This window comes from Henckelia pumila, chromosome 4, assembly GCF_033568475.1.
Source record: "Henckelia pumila isolate YLH828 chromosome 4, ASM3356847v2, whole genome shotgun sequence".
Classification (NCBI taxonomy): domain Eukaryota; kingdom Viridiplantae; phylum Streptophyta; class Magnoliopsida; order Lamiales; family Gesneriaceae; genus Henckelia; species Henckelia pumila.
The window spans coordinates 154818753-154836463 of record NC_133123.1 but is presented as its reverse complement, the minus strand read 5'-3'; the positions used below and the strand labels follow the sequence as shown (position 1 = coordinate 154836463).

Genomic DNA, 17711 nt, shown 5'->3' with positions numbered 1-17711 from the left:
TTTCTTAAATCTCAGTGATTTTTAGTATACTCTGGTTAAATCAAAAAAATATAATTGATTATAGAAATATGAGTTTAATGATTGTGATTTATTAGTGTTTGATCATTAAAGTTCAATTCAAATAATACTATTGAATTTCATATGATCTTATTGATTATAGAAACATGAAATTTATCAGTGCTTCATGAAAGTTCAATTCGAAATATTAACCAAATTCGAGTAATGCATGCTACAATTGCTCAACCAACAACATTCAAGTGATCAATCTCTTCAAACATATTTCAAATTACATTCACCATTTAATAGTTTAACAATTAATTTGTAAAAAAACAAATTAGAAGGGTGCTTTTATTCATAATACTATTAATAAAAGTTGAGACTTATTTAAAAACTACTTTTGGTGGGTTTGATGACACCAACACCAAACATGCATTGTACTTTATATAAAGTAATGGGTAACATGGTAAAAATGTAGTTATATTTGTAGTGACCCTTACCTGGATCACCTGCTAAACAGAACTTAGGCATGCAATTAACTTAATTAAATGGATATCCGAATAAAACTGCAGAAACCATAAACATTATACAATCTCAAGGCAAGAAATCTGTAAATACCCAAATAATATACAATCATATCGAACATCTGTATTAATCCAAATAACAATAGAATAAAACCTAGGCGAAGCTCCAGCTGACCAACAACTGCCTAGCCCCTCTTGGATTCACCCGCCTCGTCCAATCGCAAACCTGCCCCATGGAATAGGGTGTCCAGAAACACAGAGTACGAGACGTGAGCATAAAATGCATGCAAAGTGAACTCCCTATAAACTCGAGGTCAAGGATCAGATAACAGAGACAGACCGGGCCCTGGTATGTAGCACGTTGTGCCGTCGCTTCAGGAGGTGGCTCCCATACCATAATACCAGTGGATATGTCGGACCCAAATCGATGGAAGTCTAACCACTAACAGGATAGGGAAAAACCCTACTACAGACATCTCGAAGGAGATAGCTCAGTATGCAAATGAATGCAGCATAAATCAATAACATATAAACCATGCAGTCACATAATACATGCATACTCAGTCAGGATATCTAGAACAGTACTTTCGTACCTCAAATCAGTGCAAGCTCTACCAACTCTAGGTCCACACCTATAGTCTGCTCTACACTGCCAAATGATACTACTATCATTATAGTGCTCTAAAAGCCTTAACTAAACTATTGCATACCCCTAAATATTTATAGGAAGCAAAAGCTATACCTTCGTCCGTCGTTAGCCCTTTGATGTCGAGTGCCTCAAAACTAGGGCACAGCTCCGCTACGACGTCTGGATCGCTATGCCACTTCCGGATTCCCCATGGGATGCCTAGAATTCCCTAGATCTGAGTTAAAAGGCTAAGGAATAGAGAGAGAAGAGAGGAATTGGTGCACTCAAATGTGAGCTCGGCACCCCCTATTTATAGACGACGATCGGAACCTCCGTTCCTCGATCGGAACGTCCGATCCCGACATCGAAGCTTCCGATCTCGCTTATCTGCCACGTGTCAAAATCTCACTGGTTGACTTCGGATAGAGGTGATCGGAGCTTCCGATTCTGCCACACGTCATGTCTGACGTAATTCGATCGGAGCTTCCGATCGCTCCTTCGGAGCTTCCGAACTCACCTTCGGGGCTTCCGATCTTGTTCTGAGCTTCCGATCCTGCCTTCGGAGCTTCCGAACCCTTCCCAAGTAATTATGATTAATTCCTTAATCACTATTTTGGTTACGGGCTACTACATTCTCCCCCACTAAAGATATTTCGTCCTCGAAATCAGATCTTAAGTACTGAATGTGATACAGAAATCAGAAACATTCTTTATTCAAATCAACGTTTACAGAGTTTGCAACTGAATATAACTTAAAGAATGAAATCAAAACAACTCAGCATAGTCTTCACGCATCCTGTCCTCAAGCTCCCAAGTAGCTTTTTCAGTGCCTCGGCGCTGCCACTGAACTAAAACCAGAGGAATGACTTTGTTCCGCAAAACCTTATCCTTATAATCCAGGATACGAATACGTTTCTCAACATAGGTCAAATCCTTGCTCACCTGAACCTCAAATCGCTGCAGAATATGAGACTCATCCGCCACATATCATCGCAACAGAGATACGTGGAACACGTTGTGAATATTGGAAAGATGCGGTGGCAAAGCTAGTCGATAAGCCAAATCGTCAATGCTCTCCAAGATCTCAAACGGACCGATAAACCTAGGAGACAACTTGCCTTTAAGGCCAAATCTGAGAATTTTGCGAAAAGGTGACACTCTCAGAAACACTTTCTCTCCGACATCGAACTGCAAAGGCCTACGCTTAGTGTTAGCATAGCTGGTCTGACGATCCTGTGCAGTCTTAATCCGTTTCTTGATCTGATCAACAATGTCTACCGCCTGCTGAATAAACTCCGGTCTCTCAGCCTGTCTCTCCCCCACTTCTTCCCAGAAGAGTGGAGTACGACAACGTCGTCCGGACAACGCCTCAAAAGGTGTCATCCCAATGCTAGTATGATAGCTGTTGTTTTACGCGAACTCGATCAATGACAAATGATCCTGCCAGGCTGAACCAAAATCCATGACGCACGCTCTAAGCATATCCTCCAAAGTACGGATAGTGCGCTCTGACTGACCATCAGTCTCCGGATGATAGGCAGTACTCAAACTGAGAGTAGTACTCATCGCACACTGAACACTCCCCCAGAATCTAGAAGTAAACCTGGGGTCCCGATCGCTGACAATGCAAACAGGCACTCCATGAAGTCGAACGATCTCCTGAATGTACAACCGAGTCATACGATCCACATTGTACTCTCGGCTATAGGCAATGAAATGCGCTGACTTGGTGAGTCGGTCCACCGCAACCCAGATAGCGTCACAGTTCCTCGGGGATACTGGCAAATGGGTCACAAAGTCCATTGTGATAAACTCCCATTTTCATTCAGGAATAGGCAGACTGTGAAGCAATCCTCCAGGTCGTCAGTGCTCTGCCTTGACCTGTTGACACACCAAACATCTCAAAAGAAACTGATAAACACTACGTTTCATTTCCTTCCACCAGAAACGAGTACGTAGATCCTTGTACATCTTGTTGCTCCCAGGATGAATACTCAAATTAGTGCGATGCGCCTGAGACAAAATCTCCTCTCGCAACTCTACATCCTGCGGAATCACAAGCCTACCAGACAAACACAGAAAGTCATCTGACTGATAGTAAAATCCAGACGAGCTACCCTCGTTAGCTAGACGAGCTAAACGCTAGGTCTTCGAATCAGACATCTGAGCATCTCGAATCCGCGAATACAAAGCTGGCTCAGATAATATCGCAAATATCTGGATACTCTGCATACCTTTCTTATGCTTGAAAGTATATCCCGAAGTACAACAGTCACTGATCGCACTAGACATCGAACAAGTCTGAAGTGTGGATAGTCGCACCTTGCGACTCAATGCATAGCAGTGAGATTAGCAGCTCCCGGATGGTACTTAATCTCGCAATCATAGTCCTTAAGCAAGTCCATCCAACGTCTCTGCCTCATGTTTAACTACGCCTGAGTGAACAAATACTTGAGACTCTTATGGTTGGTGAAGATCTCAAATTTCTTGCCATACAGATAATGACGCCAGATCTTCAAAGCGAACACAATGGCTGCCAATTCCAAATCATGGACTGGGTAGTTGTCCTCGTGAAAATTCAGTTGTCTAGAAGCGTATGCAATCACATGCTCATTCTGAGTCAGGACACAACCTAACCCCTGAAGAAAAGCATCAGTGTATACCACATACCCTCCAGATTCTGACGGTAATGCCAACATTGGCGTAGAAGTCAACCGTCGTCGAAGCTCACAGAAATTCTCCTCACACTCGGAGGACCACTCGAAATCAACACCCTTGCGGGTAAGTTGCGTTAACGGTCGAGCAAACTGAGAGAAGTTCAGAATGAAGCGACGATAATATCCTGCTAGACCCAGAAAGCTACGGATTTCAGCAACTGTCGTCGGTCGCGACCAATTAAGCACCGCCTCAATCTTGTTTGGATCAACAGAAATCCAATCCCTGGATATGATATGGCCAAGAAAGACCACTCGATCCATTCAGAACTCACACTTGCTCAGCTTGGCGTATAACTGCTCATCTCGAAGAGTCTGCAGTACCAACCGCAAGTGAGAAACATGCTCTTCTGTATTACGCGAATACACCAAGATGTCGTCAATGAAGACCATGACAAACTTGTCCAAATACTCCCTGAAGACACGGTTCATCAGGTCCATGAATATAGCCGGCACATTAGTCAAACCAAATGACATCACTAGAAACTCGTAATGCCCATAGCGAGTACGAAATACAGTCTTGGCTACGTCCTGATCTCGGACTCTCAACTGATGATACCCAGATCTCAATTCAATCTTGGAGTAAACTGAAGTGCCCTGCAGCTGATCAAACAAGTCATTAATACGAGGTAAAGGATACTTGTTCTTCACAGTGACTCGATTCAGCTGCCGATAGTCAATGCACAGCCGCATCGACCCATCATTCTTCTTTACAAAAAGAACAGGAGCTCCCCAAGGAGATACACTAGGACAAATGTACCCCTTGTCCAAAAGGTCATGTAGCTGATTCTTTAACTCACGCATCTCTGACGGAGCCAGACGATACGGTGCTCGAGAAATAGGTAAAGTACTCGGCATCAACTCCATGCCAAACTCGACTTCCCTAACAGGAGAAAAACCCGGAATCTCATCAGGAAATACATCTGGAAATTCATCCACAACAGGAATACTCTCTATCCCAATACTCTCAGCGGACAAATCAACTGCATAGATAAGGTAGCCTTCCCCGCCAGACTCTAGAACTCGACAGGCTCTCAAAACTGATACCAAAGGCATCGGGGTCGCGCTCCCTCTCCATAGAAAAACCAGCTATCACCCCCCTTCGGATGAAAGCGTACTAATCTCTGGTAGCAGTCCACTGAAGCTCGATAGGTAGTCAACATGTCTATTCCCAGAATGCAATCAAAGTCGTCCATCGCAAGAACCATGAGATTCGCTAACAGAATGTTCCCCTCGAACTCTAAAGGGCAACCCATCACTAGACGCTTAGTCAAAGCAGATTGGCCCGTCGGAGTAGAAACAGACATCACTACGTCTAATGCAATGCATGGTAACTTATGCCTCTTAACAAAACGTGCAGAAATGAAGGAATGAGATGCACCAGTGTCAATAAGTACAAGAGCAGGTATACCATAAAGCAGAAATGTACCTGCGATGACTTTCTCATTCTCCTCCACTGCCTGATCATGTCTCAGGGCAAACACCTGGCCAGAAGCTCGTGGCCTCAAATGAGAACTCCCAGCAGGCTGTCCCTGCGACAACAGTGGCCTGAGAACCAGATCTTGAACCAGAATCAGAACCAGAACCGTCTCCCCCAGATAGTGGACAATCCCTCCGGATATGACCAGTCTCTCCACAACAGAAACAAGCTTCAGAAGCTCTACGGCACTTGTCGGATGGATGGTTCTTCCCACAGTGATCACACTTGTCCTTTTTACCAAAACGGACAACACCAGCAGAGCCAGAGGAAGAAGAAGTAGATCCGGACTTCTTGAAAGATTGGGCACGGGGACCCAAAGAACTCGTAGGTCTCGACTGAGAGAAAGACATGTTTCGCCGAATGCTGTCCTCTGCCTGGTGACAATGGCTCACCAAACCCTCGTAGGACATGTCGTCGCCGATCGCCACACGCTCGTGGATCTCAAGGTTAAGGCCCTGAAGGAACAGATTATACTTTATCTCGGAGCTGTCGGCAATCTCGGGGCAATAGGATAGCAGATCAAAGAACTTCTGCTGATACTCGTCAATAGACATGACTCCCTGTCGCAGACTCAGTAGCTCACCTGCCTTCGACTGACGGAGTGCAGGAGGAAAATACAGTTTCTGAAAAGCTGTGCGGAACTCGGCCCAGGTGGCCACTCCTCTCGCCGCAACAAAAGGTGCAGAAGTAAACCTCCACCACCTGCGCGCACGTCCATCCAGAAGATAACCAAGGGTCTCCATCTTCTGCTCCTCGGTGCATTGGAAAGTCTGAAAAGTCGTCTCCATGCGGTCTAACCAGTTCTCTACATCCTCCGGAGACTCACCTCCAACCAAGGGCTTAGGCCCCATCCGCAAGAATCGACGTACATTGAAACGGTCCTCATCTCGATGACAATGGCGGCGTTCCCGACGAGGCTCCCGGTCGGCATCACCCCAACGCCCACCAATACTGCCATGAGAACTCTGGTCGTCACGATCTGCCATCTACAAAATTAACCTAACGGTTATCTTATGTAGAATCTAAATCCCAAGAATACTTTGCATGCTCTGATACCATAAATGTAGTGACCCATGGATCACCTACTAAACAGAACTTAGGCATGCAATTAACTTAATTAAATGAATATCAGAATAAAACTGCGGAAACCATAAACATTATACAATCCCAAGGCAAGGAATCTGTAAATACCCAAATAATATACAACCATATCGAACAGCTGTTTTAATCCAAATAACAATAGAATAAAACCTAGGCGAAGCTCCAGCTGACGAACAACTGCCTAGCCCCTCTTGGATCTACCCGCCTCGTCCAATCGCAAACATGTCCTATGGAATAGGGTGTCCAGAAACACAGAGTACGAGACGTGAGTATAAAACGCTCAGTACGAGAGTATGAGTATACATGCATGCAAAGTGAACTCCTTATAAATTCGAGGTCAAGGATCAGATAACAGAGACAGACCGGGCCCTGGTATGTAGCACGTTGTGCCGTCGCTTCAGGAGGTGGCTCCCATACCATAATACCAGTGGATATGCCGGACCCAAATCGATGGAAGTCTAACCACTAACAGGATAGGGAAAAACCCTACTACAGACATCTCGAAGGAGATAGCTCAGTATGCAAATGAATGTAGCATAAATCAATGACATATAAACCATGCAGTAACATAATACATGCATACTCAGTCAGGATATCTCGAACAGTACTTTCGTACCTCAAATCAGTGCAAGCTCTACCAACTCTAGGTCAACGCCTATAGTCTACTCTACACTGCCAAATGACACTACTATCATTATAGTGCTCTAAAAGCCTTAACTAAGCTATTGCATACCTCTAAATATTTATAGGAAGCAAAAGCTATACCTTCGTCCGTCGTTAGCCCTTTGATGTCGAGTGCCTCAAAACTAGGGCACAGCTCCGCTACGACGCCTGGATCGCTATGCCACTTCCGGATTTTCCACGGGACGCCTAGAATTCCCTAGATCTGAGTTAGAAGGCTAAGGAATAGAGAGAGAAGAGAGGAATTGGTGCACTCAAATGTGAGCTCGGCACCCCCTATTTATAGACGACGATCGGAACCTCCGTTCCTCGATCAGAACGTCCGATCCCGACATCGGAGCTTCCGATCTCGCTTATCTGCCACGTGTCAAAATCTCACTGGTTGACTTCGGATAGAGGTGATCGGAAGTTCCGATCCTGCCACACGTCATGTCTGACGTAGTTCGATCGAAGCTTCCGATCGCTCCTTCGGAGCTTCCGATCCTGTTCGGAGCTTTCGAACTCACCTTCGGAGCTTCCGATCCTGCCTTCGGAGCTTCCGAACCCTTCCCAAGTAATTATGATTAATTCCTTAATCACTGATTTCGGTTCCGGGCTACTACAACATTTCTCACTCCTACTATCAAAAACCAACCACTATTTATGTCTTGCTAAAATTAAAGATTCATTCCAATCAATTTCATTATATCAATTTCATTATATTTTTTTAATATGGACATATTATTTGCAATATTAAAATTTCATATTTATTATAATTTTAATTAGATATTAAATTATTTACGTACATGCATAAAATGTACATCGGTTGCTAGTTCATATAAATCACTTAAATCAAAGTCGAGCCCAAACATACCACAATTCCGCACAATATACCACGACTATACAGATATTACACAATATAGTGGATTTGCTTACAAAAAGCTGAGTCAAGAGAAATAAAACTAGAGTGATTTACACATCTCTCAACGCTATACTTCATTTTATGAGTGCATATTTCGAGTTCATCACATCGTTTAGGCGGAAAATGCACGCTAGTTTTGAGATGTCGCGGTTCTGAGCAGCAGGAGTCCGATGCCCCCCATTGCCAAAGAAACAAGTACAGAAACGCCGATGGATACTCCCACGTCTGTCACACCGCCGGGCTGACTTGTTCGTCCTTGATGAGATCTTTCCCCGAAATACTCATGCAGGAGATTGCTAAGATTGTCTATCTGATGCATGATTTGGCGCTGTCCGCGAGCAATAAGTAAAATCTGTTCCCAGATAAAAGTTGTCTAAGAAAACTGATGCAAACAAGTGAAACAACAAACAATATCCCAAGATCATTTGAGTTTTTGCCATCTCAGCAGAGGTTTTTATCTAGAATGAGGAGGTTTGGGATAATAAAATCACCTCTTCCGTGAAAGGAGACTCTTTCGCCAATTGCGAAGACGATAAGGAATTGGGTAGAAGGGAACCACTAAATGAGCCATTGCCTACGCCAGACACGAAAAGAGAAGCGGGTACGGAGGCATTGCATGCTTCAGCCTGCATCACCAAATTTGGTTGACTAGCAGACACTTTCCTTGCAGAAAATTTTGAATTCAGCTCTTCAATTCGAGACGTAAACTCATCCATTCGCTCATTCAGTGTTGAAATTTGTTCAGATAACTGACTGACGATTCCCTGAAAATTGGTAGGCTAATAAGCAAGAAATGCCATCATATATAGATACTTGAGAAGTACAAGAAAAGTCAACAATAGATACTTGAGAAGTACAAGAAAAGTCAACAACGAAAAGTGTGGTTTGAAGAGCAAGGTGTTCATCGTAATGATAAAATATTGTTTTAATCATCACCATACTCTCCCTTCTAATAAAACATTAACATGTAAAACGAGAAGATACAAAAAGCTAATCGCATAAAGCATTAAAGAACAATGTTAACAGAAATATATGCCTGCGAGGTCACCTGATTGGCAAGGGCTGCTGGTGAATCTGGGGTTCGTCCATCATACCTCCTACTGTTAACAGCAAGTTTTGTTAGCTTTGGTAGATTTTTATCACGCTGCGTAGAGTATGAGTGTGGGATACCACTGCGAGCAAGGACAAAAATAAATTACATATTGAACTCCTCAAGAAATCTGCACCATAATATTAGGGACATGAAAAAAACATGGAAAGAACAACTGAGAAAATGATTACCAAATTGGGTACGAGACAAGAAAGTAAAAACTAGTTTCATCTGTCAAAATTTTCTACGTCCTATCAGAGGCTAATGGCAAAAAGCAGCTATACCGATTGAGGAACTTTACTCTCCTATCTGCAGAGGCTCGGGATAGAGCTTCTTTAGGACTGGAAACCAAATCATCATCTATACTGAGCTTTGTCTTCAAATCATCAGGTAGTGCCTATGAATTTTGAATTGAGATTAAAGATTCTGATGAATGAAATAAACATGAATAATCACGACAATTTCTAAGGGATCGAACCATAACGTCATTTATAAGTTTTTCCAATTGAATTTGCTCTATGTAAGTGCGTGGAATAAATGAGCCATCCAAACCCAACTCCTCGGCCACATATTTCACATACAACCGATCTCTTCCTTGTACCTGTACACAAAATCATCCATGTGATTAAAAAAAGAGGGCTGCTCAGGCAAGAATGACAGCCAAGAGATAACATAATATTATCATAGAGGAGACAGCCTCAAACAAAGAAAATAACAAATACACTTTTGACATCTTTTATCGTTAAAAGTATAAAAATGAAAATGTTGGGCTCGATTTTCCATTTACAATAACCTTACGTCCTACTCTCAACTCCAGCTAGATCACATGACCTGATTCAAAATTTCATAAAAAAAACTCCATGCAAGGAGAACATCAGAAATGGAATAACTTTGCATTGATCCTGGAGTCAACCACCATAACATTAAACAAGATAATACACAGAAAACAATTAGACTGATATCGTACCTGGACATACTTGCGATTTAGTTGCTCTAGCCAATCAGTTTTTACACAGATTTTATCATCGGAGAAAACATGGCTTCTTCTTTTAAGGATAGAAGCTATTGTATAACCCAGTGCCATCAGCCCACCAAGAAGGCGCACACTAACTTCAAATGTAATTCGTGGTGATATAATGAAGGGGCTATCTGTGACCCATTCCTAAAAGTTACGACGTTATCAAATAGCATGTCAGGAGGATTGTAACAAGGATAAATGTAAGTAGGAACCTTTAGTCTCAAACAGTCAAACCTCAAACATGAGATTGTATTTGCCATCCCTGTTCCTCATCCTCAAATAAGACTGGCATGCCTCAGGGTCTTCACCAGGTGGAAGAAGATATATATCATAAGTTTCTTCAGTAGTTTCTTTATAATCTCCAGAAAAGACAGCCTTAATTTGTTCCACTGTAACTGCCCTTGTTGACTATAACAAGACCAAAGTCAAACTCAAACTTGATTACAGATACGTGCAAAATATGTAGTTGCATGGTAGCCAGAAACCGAAGACTCACCTTTAAAATATACATCGGATTCTGAAATCCAGAGAATGGATTAAATTTATTAATGATTTTTATATGTGCTGTTCGCAGATCTGGCTCAATATAAACCTTGTACATGGGATATACCTGCAGCAAAGGATACATAAGACTTCCGTGGTGCATCACCAGTAAACAAAGATTTAGCATAGTAATTGAGCTACATATGTCATGGAGACAGTTCTGTAGGAAAGAGAAATACTGTTTCTGATATCTGGTGAATTATCTCTTCAGGTTCTTGTCCAGCCCGTTGGATATCCCGCAGAACACGTTTTACAAGATCAAAGTGCACTCCACCAGTAACAGAGACACGGAGGTCTAGCAGAGGCCTTAATTTTTCACTCAATGCATATATCCCTTCTATAATAACAACGCGGGAGCTGGGAACTTCCAGGGTCCTGTTTGATGCAGAAGTTACTAAAAAAAAAATTCTGAGTTGAAACCAGCCACTAGAAGTTAAGATAAAATACAGGTAAATAGTTAGGCAACAAGGTAAAAACACAAGTTTCAAATTAAAGATAAATACAAGAAACAGATATGGCAATAACAAGCGATGAGCCTAAAAGTTGCAGGTGAACCTGTAGCCTATGCGAGAGCTAGAGACAAAATCATAGATGGGAATTTGAACAGGCTTTCCTGCCTTCAGATCACGGATATTCTCAAGTAGAGTGTCATAGTCTGTTAAGCGCGGATCTGTTCAGAAAACATTAAGCATTAATTATTCTGAGAACCATCCTGCATGATAATCAATCAATCATTAAAGATCACAATTTTTTCCAGAAATAGTTTAAACATAAAAACAGGAGGGAATGGAAATTGTCAAACTAATTTTGTTCATATATGATCAGAATATAATCCACTCAACCAAATATTCTGCTACCACATCCCACCACATTCAACAAGTCATGTTCTCAAAGAATATTTAATCAATTTTTTTATATAAGGACAAGTAAAAGTATAATTTGAACTTTCAAAGAATGGTTGGGAAAGAAAGGATAGGAACAGAGAAAGTAAAAATGCTCCAAGTTCATAGTTCTGTCCGATTTATCCCTAAACCGTGCTACCACAAATACTAACCATGAAGTTAAAGCAAAATATACTTTTAGCTAAAACGACGATAAAAGAAAAAAATAGGCAAGATGATTGTTTTCGAACTCCAGCTTAAATGGTTTGATATTTGCCCAGCACTACCCATCATCTCCCTAAAAACGGGATTAGGAAAACAATTATGTTTTAAGAGGGTTAGGGTTGATCAAAGTTTGAAACAGGATACGTAACTTGTGCAGTAAGGAAACCCAAATCATCAAGTTCTTTAAAACTTTTAATTTCAAAAACTTCTTAAAACGCTAAAATGTTTCGGACTGTAGAGCTAACTGAATGACTAGGATAAAAGACAGCATGGATAAAGGTTTTTATTCACAGTCACTAAAGCAAATGACTTACAATTGAATATAACAAAAAATGCCTCAAGAATGACACCATCAGTTTTACAGCAAATTGCTGATCATTTAGTTCTTCAGAGGTTCCAGTAACTACCCATAACAAAACGAAAGCCACAAAATGTTTACAAAGACAAAAAGAGAAAAACATTATGTTTATCAAAATTTATAGAACAAAGGCGGGATATTCATGAATCATGAAATATATTCAATTAAAGATAACGGTTATGACTGTGGCTACAAATCTTCATACAATAGCTATAGGCTGCAGCACTTATCAGTTCTATGCATCTTGTTTGCTGCATTAAACTGTAATCTAGAACTCGTAATCCGCTGAATCAGCTTGATTATGCATTTTGAGATGCTGTTTTAGGTCGATGATATCTTTATATCTTATTTTTCTAATACAATTATGTTCATGCATGCAATCCACCTTTTTTTGACCAAGGGGTGGGGATTTGTGGGCTTAGAACTCATGACCTCTCCCAAATCTGGGAGAGGGGAGAGGGGAGAGGTGATGCCACTTGACCAAGTGTTCATTGGCTTCAACCCACCTATTTAAAACACATAGCAGGGATTAAAGATCTGCAGAACCCATTGTCGTAAAAAATTCAATATAAATTTTTTAAATAAAAAAATTAAGAGAGATTAGTCATAAAGAAGTTTTCCATATATATCAAGCAGGAGAGAGAATCTTTAGGACTGCAAACTTTCAACTTATTTTTCAGAAATTTGATTTTCAAGGACTTCTGAAACACTAAAAGAAATACAACAAAAATATCTTAAATCCCAACACACAGGAATTAGAGCGTTTCAATAAAAGTTAGCCCACGTGCACTGGATTTATCAAGGAAAAACCAACAAATAAACAAGGATATGATGCTATAAAACCAATAAGACGATAACACGCATCCGAGATGTAAATAAAATTGATAACCAGAAACAAAAAAAGTAGCAATCAGAAAATTGTTCACAAGAATTACCATCAAAGTTTCCATCAATTATACGGCTTGCATCATTATAGTTATCCATATTTATGATAGCAATGCTTGGCATAAAGTTGAGGATCTTCTCGGTCATCACTGTCTTTCCAGCTCCAGATGGACCAGCCACCCCCACTAATACCATCCCTTCATTCTTTTGAGCCAATAACTGGCATGCACGAACAGTTACAAAAAAACCCTTCTCAAATGACAAAGGATCGTGGATTGGAACAATCTCAAATCGATCAGAATCTTTACTTTTAACTAATTGCACTTGATCTCTCAACAGGCCCGAGCGCCTCCTAGGAGATTCAGCACCCGGAAGAGCTTCCGGAACCATATCAAAACTTCAAACTTGGACGATTCTTCTAGTCAAAGACGTGAAAAAGTGAACTGCATTTCACATCAAACTACAGAAAGTAAAGGTAGAGAAATTGCTATCATACTTTTGAGTCAGTATACAAAACACCAAATTAGAGCGTAGTTGAACACATACATGCTATATTCTCCAAAAGAGTGAGAATAAGGAGATAAGCAAACAAAATAGAGAGGATTTAAGACACCAAAAGGCCAAGAATCAAGCAGTAATGGCCCACGGCCTTGGTGAACAAGCTGCACAGTGCTAATACACAATCCATAAAGAAACATATCAACTGAAATCTTAATGCACTTAAACACATAACTGAGCATAATTAAATCAGAATAATACACTTTCTAAACTTGAAAATATATCCACCTACTTGTATCTTCCCATTGTGCCTGGCTCCTCACGTAGTCTGAACATAAAAGTAAAAACACAGGCCAACAAAAAACATACAGCTTTAAAGTATGACAATTCATTGATTTCCTTCAAATGAGAGGCCCAATCACGGGGTCCTTAAAAGTCCATATTTATTTATATAACTACTCAAAGCAAATATCTAGCTCACCTTAGCTTGGTTCTCCTCAATCCTATATGATGACTACTCAAAGCAGATATCTCGCAGAAAATCAATCATCGGACTCAACAATTATCTATTTATATCCACAACAGAGTAAACTTTTTCTTTCACAAAATCATAAACTTGTCAAGGGATTCAAAATTAAAGCAAGAGTCATAATACAACTAATAAAACTGAAAAAGTCAGTTAATGGAATACTAAAAACACCAAGACGACATAGTAAGCTTCAAACAATATCCAAAAAGAAAAAAATTCCCACTGCTAAAAATCATTTCTTGAAATTCAATGTAATCAGTTGATAAGAATCAAAGGCCGGCGGCGCATATGTAAACAAAAAAATTGCAAGTTGAAGAATCCTAACTTAGAGGGGCGTGATCTTGATGCCTCAGTCGGCGGAAATTCATGAATTATCACCAAACTTTTCAGGGAAAAAAAAACAGTCAAGAAAATACTGATCTTGATGCGACCTTTGGGTTCTGATAAAATTTTTAAGCAGCTTCCAGCTGATACCGCTTGCTCGAGAATCAGGGTAAGAAAATGGCCGATAATTCCTCTGTGAAAAAGACGGGATTCATCTCTTTCTTCGTCTTCTTGAGTTCGAAGTCTGTTGGAGCTTGCAGAGTGAACTATTTTGAACGTGGTTAATTCTTTAGAAATCGTTTAATGATATATTACCCATTTAAAAATATATAATTTTACTATAAAATTTAAATTATATTGAGAATTAAATATTTAAATTAGGTTTAAAATTATTTTGTGATGGTGATGTGATGATCTTTTATTTTTTGATTATGTAATTGATGACATATTTGTTTTTGGACAATTCTCAATTGAGAATCTATAAATAGATTTCAATATTTGAATTGAAATAAACACAAGTTTAGATAGAAGAAATCTATAAGTGTTTGGTTTGATATATTTGAATTTTAGAATTTTTACTTTTTCACAACACGTTATCAGCACGATCGCTCGAACATTTTTTATAATTTTCGACGCTTCAAAATACAAGAAGAGGTCAAAAATATTTAACAAGTAAGAATATTCATTTTTACTGTTTATATATTTTTATTGTGTATATATTAATATATAATTTCATATTATTATATAAAAGGCTGTCTATGACACCGACCTTATAATAACGTGATATGATATATATTTATTATGTATATATACTAACTATATTTGTATAATTTCATAATATTATATAAAAGGCTGTCTATGACACCGATCTTATAATAATGTGATATGATATGCTATACCTGACTTTATACTAACTATATTTGTATAATTTCATAATATTATATAAAAGGTTGTCTATGACACCGATCTTATAAAAATATGATATGATATACTATACCTGACTTTATACTAACTATATTTGTATAATTTCACAATATTATATAAAAGATTGTTTATGACACCGATCTTATAATAATGTGATATGATATACATAATTATTAATTATGATTATCATTATATGCATCGCATGATTATTACAAAATTTTATTCAACACATAATCAAATTTTTTTCTTACCCCCAACGGTCACAAACGGTAATAAACGGCTAGTTTTTGCCCTATAAATATGATCACTCAAACTCATTTTCAATCACACCAAAATTCATTCTTTCTCTCAAAATAATTTTTCCTCGTTTTTTTCAAAGATGAAGACGATGGCATTTCTAAGGCTATTTTTTATAACGATTATGATCATCATGCTCACGAGTCTTGTACTCACCAACGATTATCCACCTCGCACTCTTTATATATTTTTAAGCATGCTTGTACTCGTCGTTTATCCATTATTTTGTATTGTCATATTAATGCAAATTAAGTAATAAAACGCATTGTTATTTTTCTAGTACCACCATGTCAAATTTGGCAAAGATTATATTCGTTGTGTTCGATATCACTGGAAAGAATTATATGTCATGGACTCTCGATGTAGAGATGCATCTTGAGTCATTGGGTCTAAGTGATACCATCAAAAAAAATAATATATCATTCTCACAAGAAAAAAGTAAAGTCTATGATTTTCTTACGTAGACATCTTGATGAAGGATTGAAATGTGAGTATCTCACAGAAAAAGACCCAATGATTTTATGGAAATGACTTCAAGAAAGATTTGAGCATATAAAGGAAGTTATACTCCCGACCGCCCGTGATGAATGGAATACGTTGAGATTCCAAGACTTTAAAAAAGTCGGTGATTACAATTATGCGATGTATCGAATAGTCTCGCAATTGAAATTTTGTGGGCATGTTGTTACTGAAATGGAAATGCTTGAAAAAAATAATTTCCACATTCCACGCAATAAATATAACTCTACAACAACAATATAGAGTGCGCGTGAATTTTCGAGATATTCTGAACTAATCGCATGTCTTCTTGTGGCGAAAAAGAACAACGAATTGTTAGTAAGAAATCATCAATCTCGACCCACTGGATCAACGGCATTTTCAGAAGCAAATATCGTAATTAAAAATGAAAGCCAAAATCAAAGGCATAGACAAAATTTTGGTCGTGTAAGAGGTCGAGGACGTGGGCGTGGACGTGAACGTAAAAATGATCGCGGCCGTGGATATGAAAATAATCGAGATAGTTATTTTAATAACACATCTCAAAAGAACGTCACGAACCACCCACAAAAAAGACAGCATAGAAACACGAGTGAAAATGAAAATCACTCAAAAAGATCTGAGAGTGTTTGTTATAGATGTGGCACTCCAGGACATTGGTCACATATTTTTCGAACCTCTGAGTACCTATGTAAGCTATATAAAGAATCGACAAAAGGAAAAGAAAAAAAGACCAATTTTGTTGAAAACAGTAACCATTCAAGTGGTTCAACTCATTTCAATGTTGCTGATTTTTTAAATGATTTGGAAGACATTGATTAATATATTGGTGGGAATAGAATGTAACATACTGTATTTTTCATGTATTTTTGTATTATGAAACATGTTATATTTTTCATATAATGTCATTAATTTTTTTTATTGCATATTTTCTTTTGAAGCTCAAAATGGAAAACGGTATGAGCAAAGCTAAACAAGAAAATAATCTCATGAAAGTTTGCATATCCGATAGTGGTACAACGCACACTATTCACAGAGATAAAAGATATTTTTTGGAATTAAAACCAACAAAAATAATGGTGAATACAATATCATGTCCTGTAGACTTGATTGAAGGTTGTGGAAAAGCACAATTTTTGTTACCTAATGGTACAAAATTTTTTATAAATGATGCTTTATATTCACCAGAATCAAAAAGAAATTTGTTGAGTTTTAATGACATATATTCTCATGGGTATGATACTGAGACGATAACTGATGGAAATCAGAAATATATGTGTCTTACCACATATAAATCAGGAAAGAAATATGTGGTTGAAAAATTATCAATGCTTCCTACTGGATTGCATTATACACATATAAGGTCAATCGAATCAAATATGGTGGTTAATAATTCTTCAATATCAACCAATTGGCATGATCGATTGGGACATCTTGGTTCAATAATGATGCGAATAATTATTGAAAATACACATGGTCATCCATTGAAAGACCATAAGATATTTCAGAATAATAAGTTTCAATGTAAAGCATGTTCTCTTGGAAAACTTATTATAAGATCATCGCCAGCTAAAATCCAAACAGAATCACTCATATTTTTTGAACGTATTCAAGG

General features: G+C 38.9%; 1 protein-coding gene across 5 annotated transcripts; it reads right to left on the bottom strand.

The window, feature by feature from the left end:
* Nucleotides 1-7951: 7951 nt before the first annotated feature.
* On the bottom strand, nucleotides 7952-14654 carry LOC140859786 (inorganic pyrophosphatase TTM1). 5 transcript variants are annotated; one of them, XM_073262346.1, is made up of 13 exons: nucleotides 13817-14355; nucleotides 13573-13698; nucleotides 13077-13469; nucleotides 11233-11347; nucleotides 10857-11052; nucleotides 10631-10744; nucleotides 10369-10542; nucleotides 10084-10278; nucleotides 9595-9717; nucleotides 9401-9513; nucleotides 9075-9198; nucleotides 8518-8790; nucleotides 7952-8378 (listed from the first exon to the last, which is right to left on the bottom strand). In XM_073262346.1, the coding sequence occupies exons 3-13, from the start codon at nucleotides 13414-13416 to the stop codon at nucleotides 8157-8159; spliced, it is 1989 nt and encodes a 662-aa protein (XP_073118447.1). In that variant the 5' UTR covers nucleotides 13417-13469; nucleotides 13573-13698; nucleotides 13817-14355; the 3' UTR covers nucleotides 7952-8156. The 5 variants fall into 5 exon arrangements, with proteins under 5 accessions (XP_073118447.1, XP_073118446.1, XP_073118444.1 ...); XM_073262345.1 differs by lacking the exons at nucleotides 13573-13698; nucleotides 13817-14355 and adding an exon at nucleotides 14379-14654; XM_073262343.1 differs by lacking the exons at nucleotides 13573-13698; nucleotides 13817-14355 and adding an exon at nucleotides 14485-14654.
* Nucleotides 14655-17711: the final 3057 nt, after the last annotated feature.

What these genes read in the sequence shown, in the direction of transcription:
- LOC140859786 (XM_073262345.1), bottom strand. Translation starts at nt 13,416, where the DNA reads ATGGTTCCGGAAGCTCTTCCGGGTGCTGAATCTCCTAGGAGGCGCTCG. An exon ending in AATACAATCTCATGTTTGAG is followed by an intron (nt 10,279 to 10,368) that starts GTTTGACTGTTT and finishes CGTAACTTTTAG; the next exon opens with GAATGGGTCACAGATAGCCC. An exon ending in TAAATCGCAAGTATGTCCAG is followed by an intron (nt 9,718 to 10,083) that starts GTACGATATCAG and finishes TTTTGTGTACAG; the next exon opens with GTACAAGGAAGAGATCGGTT.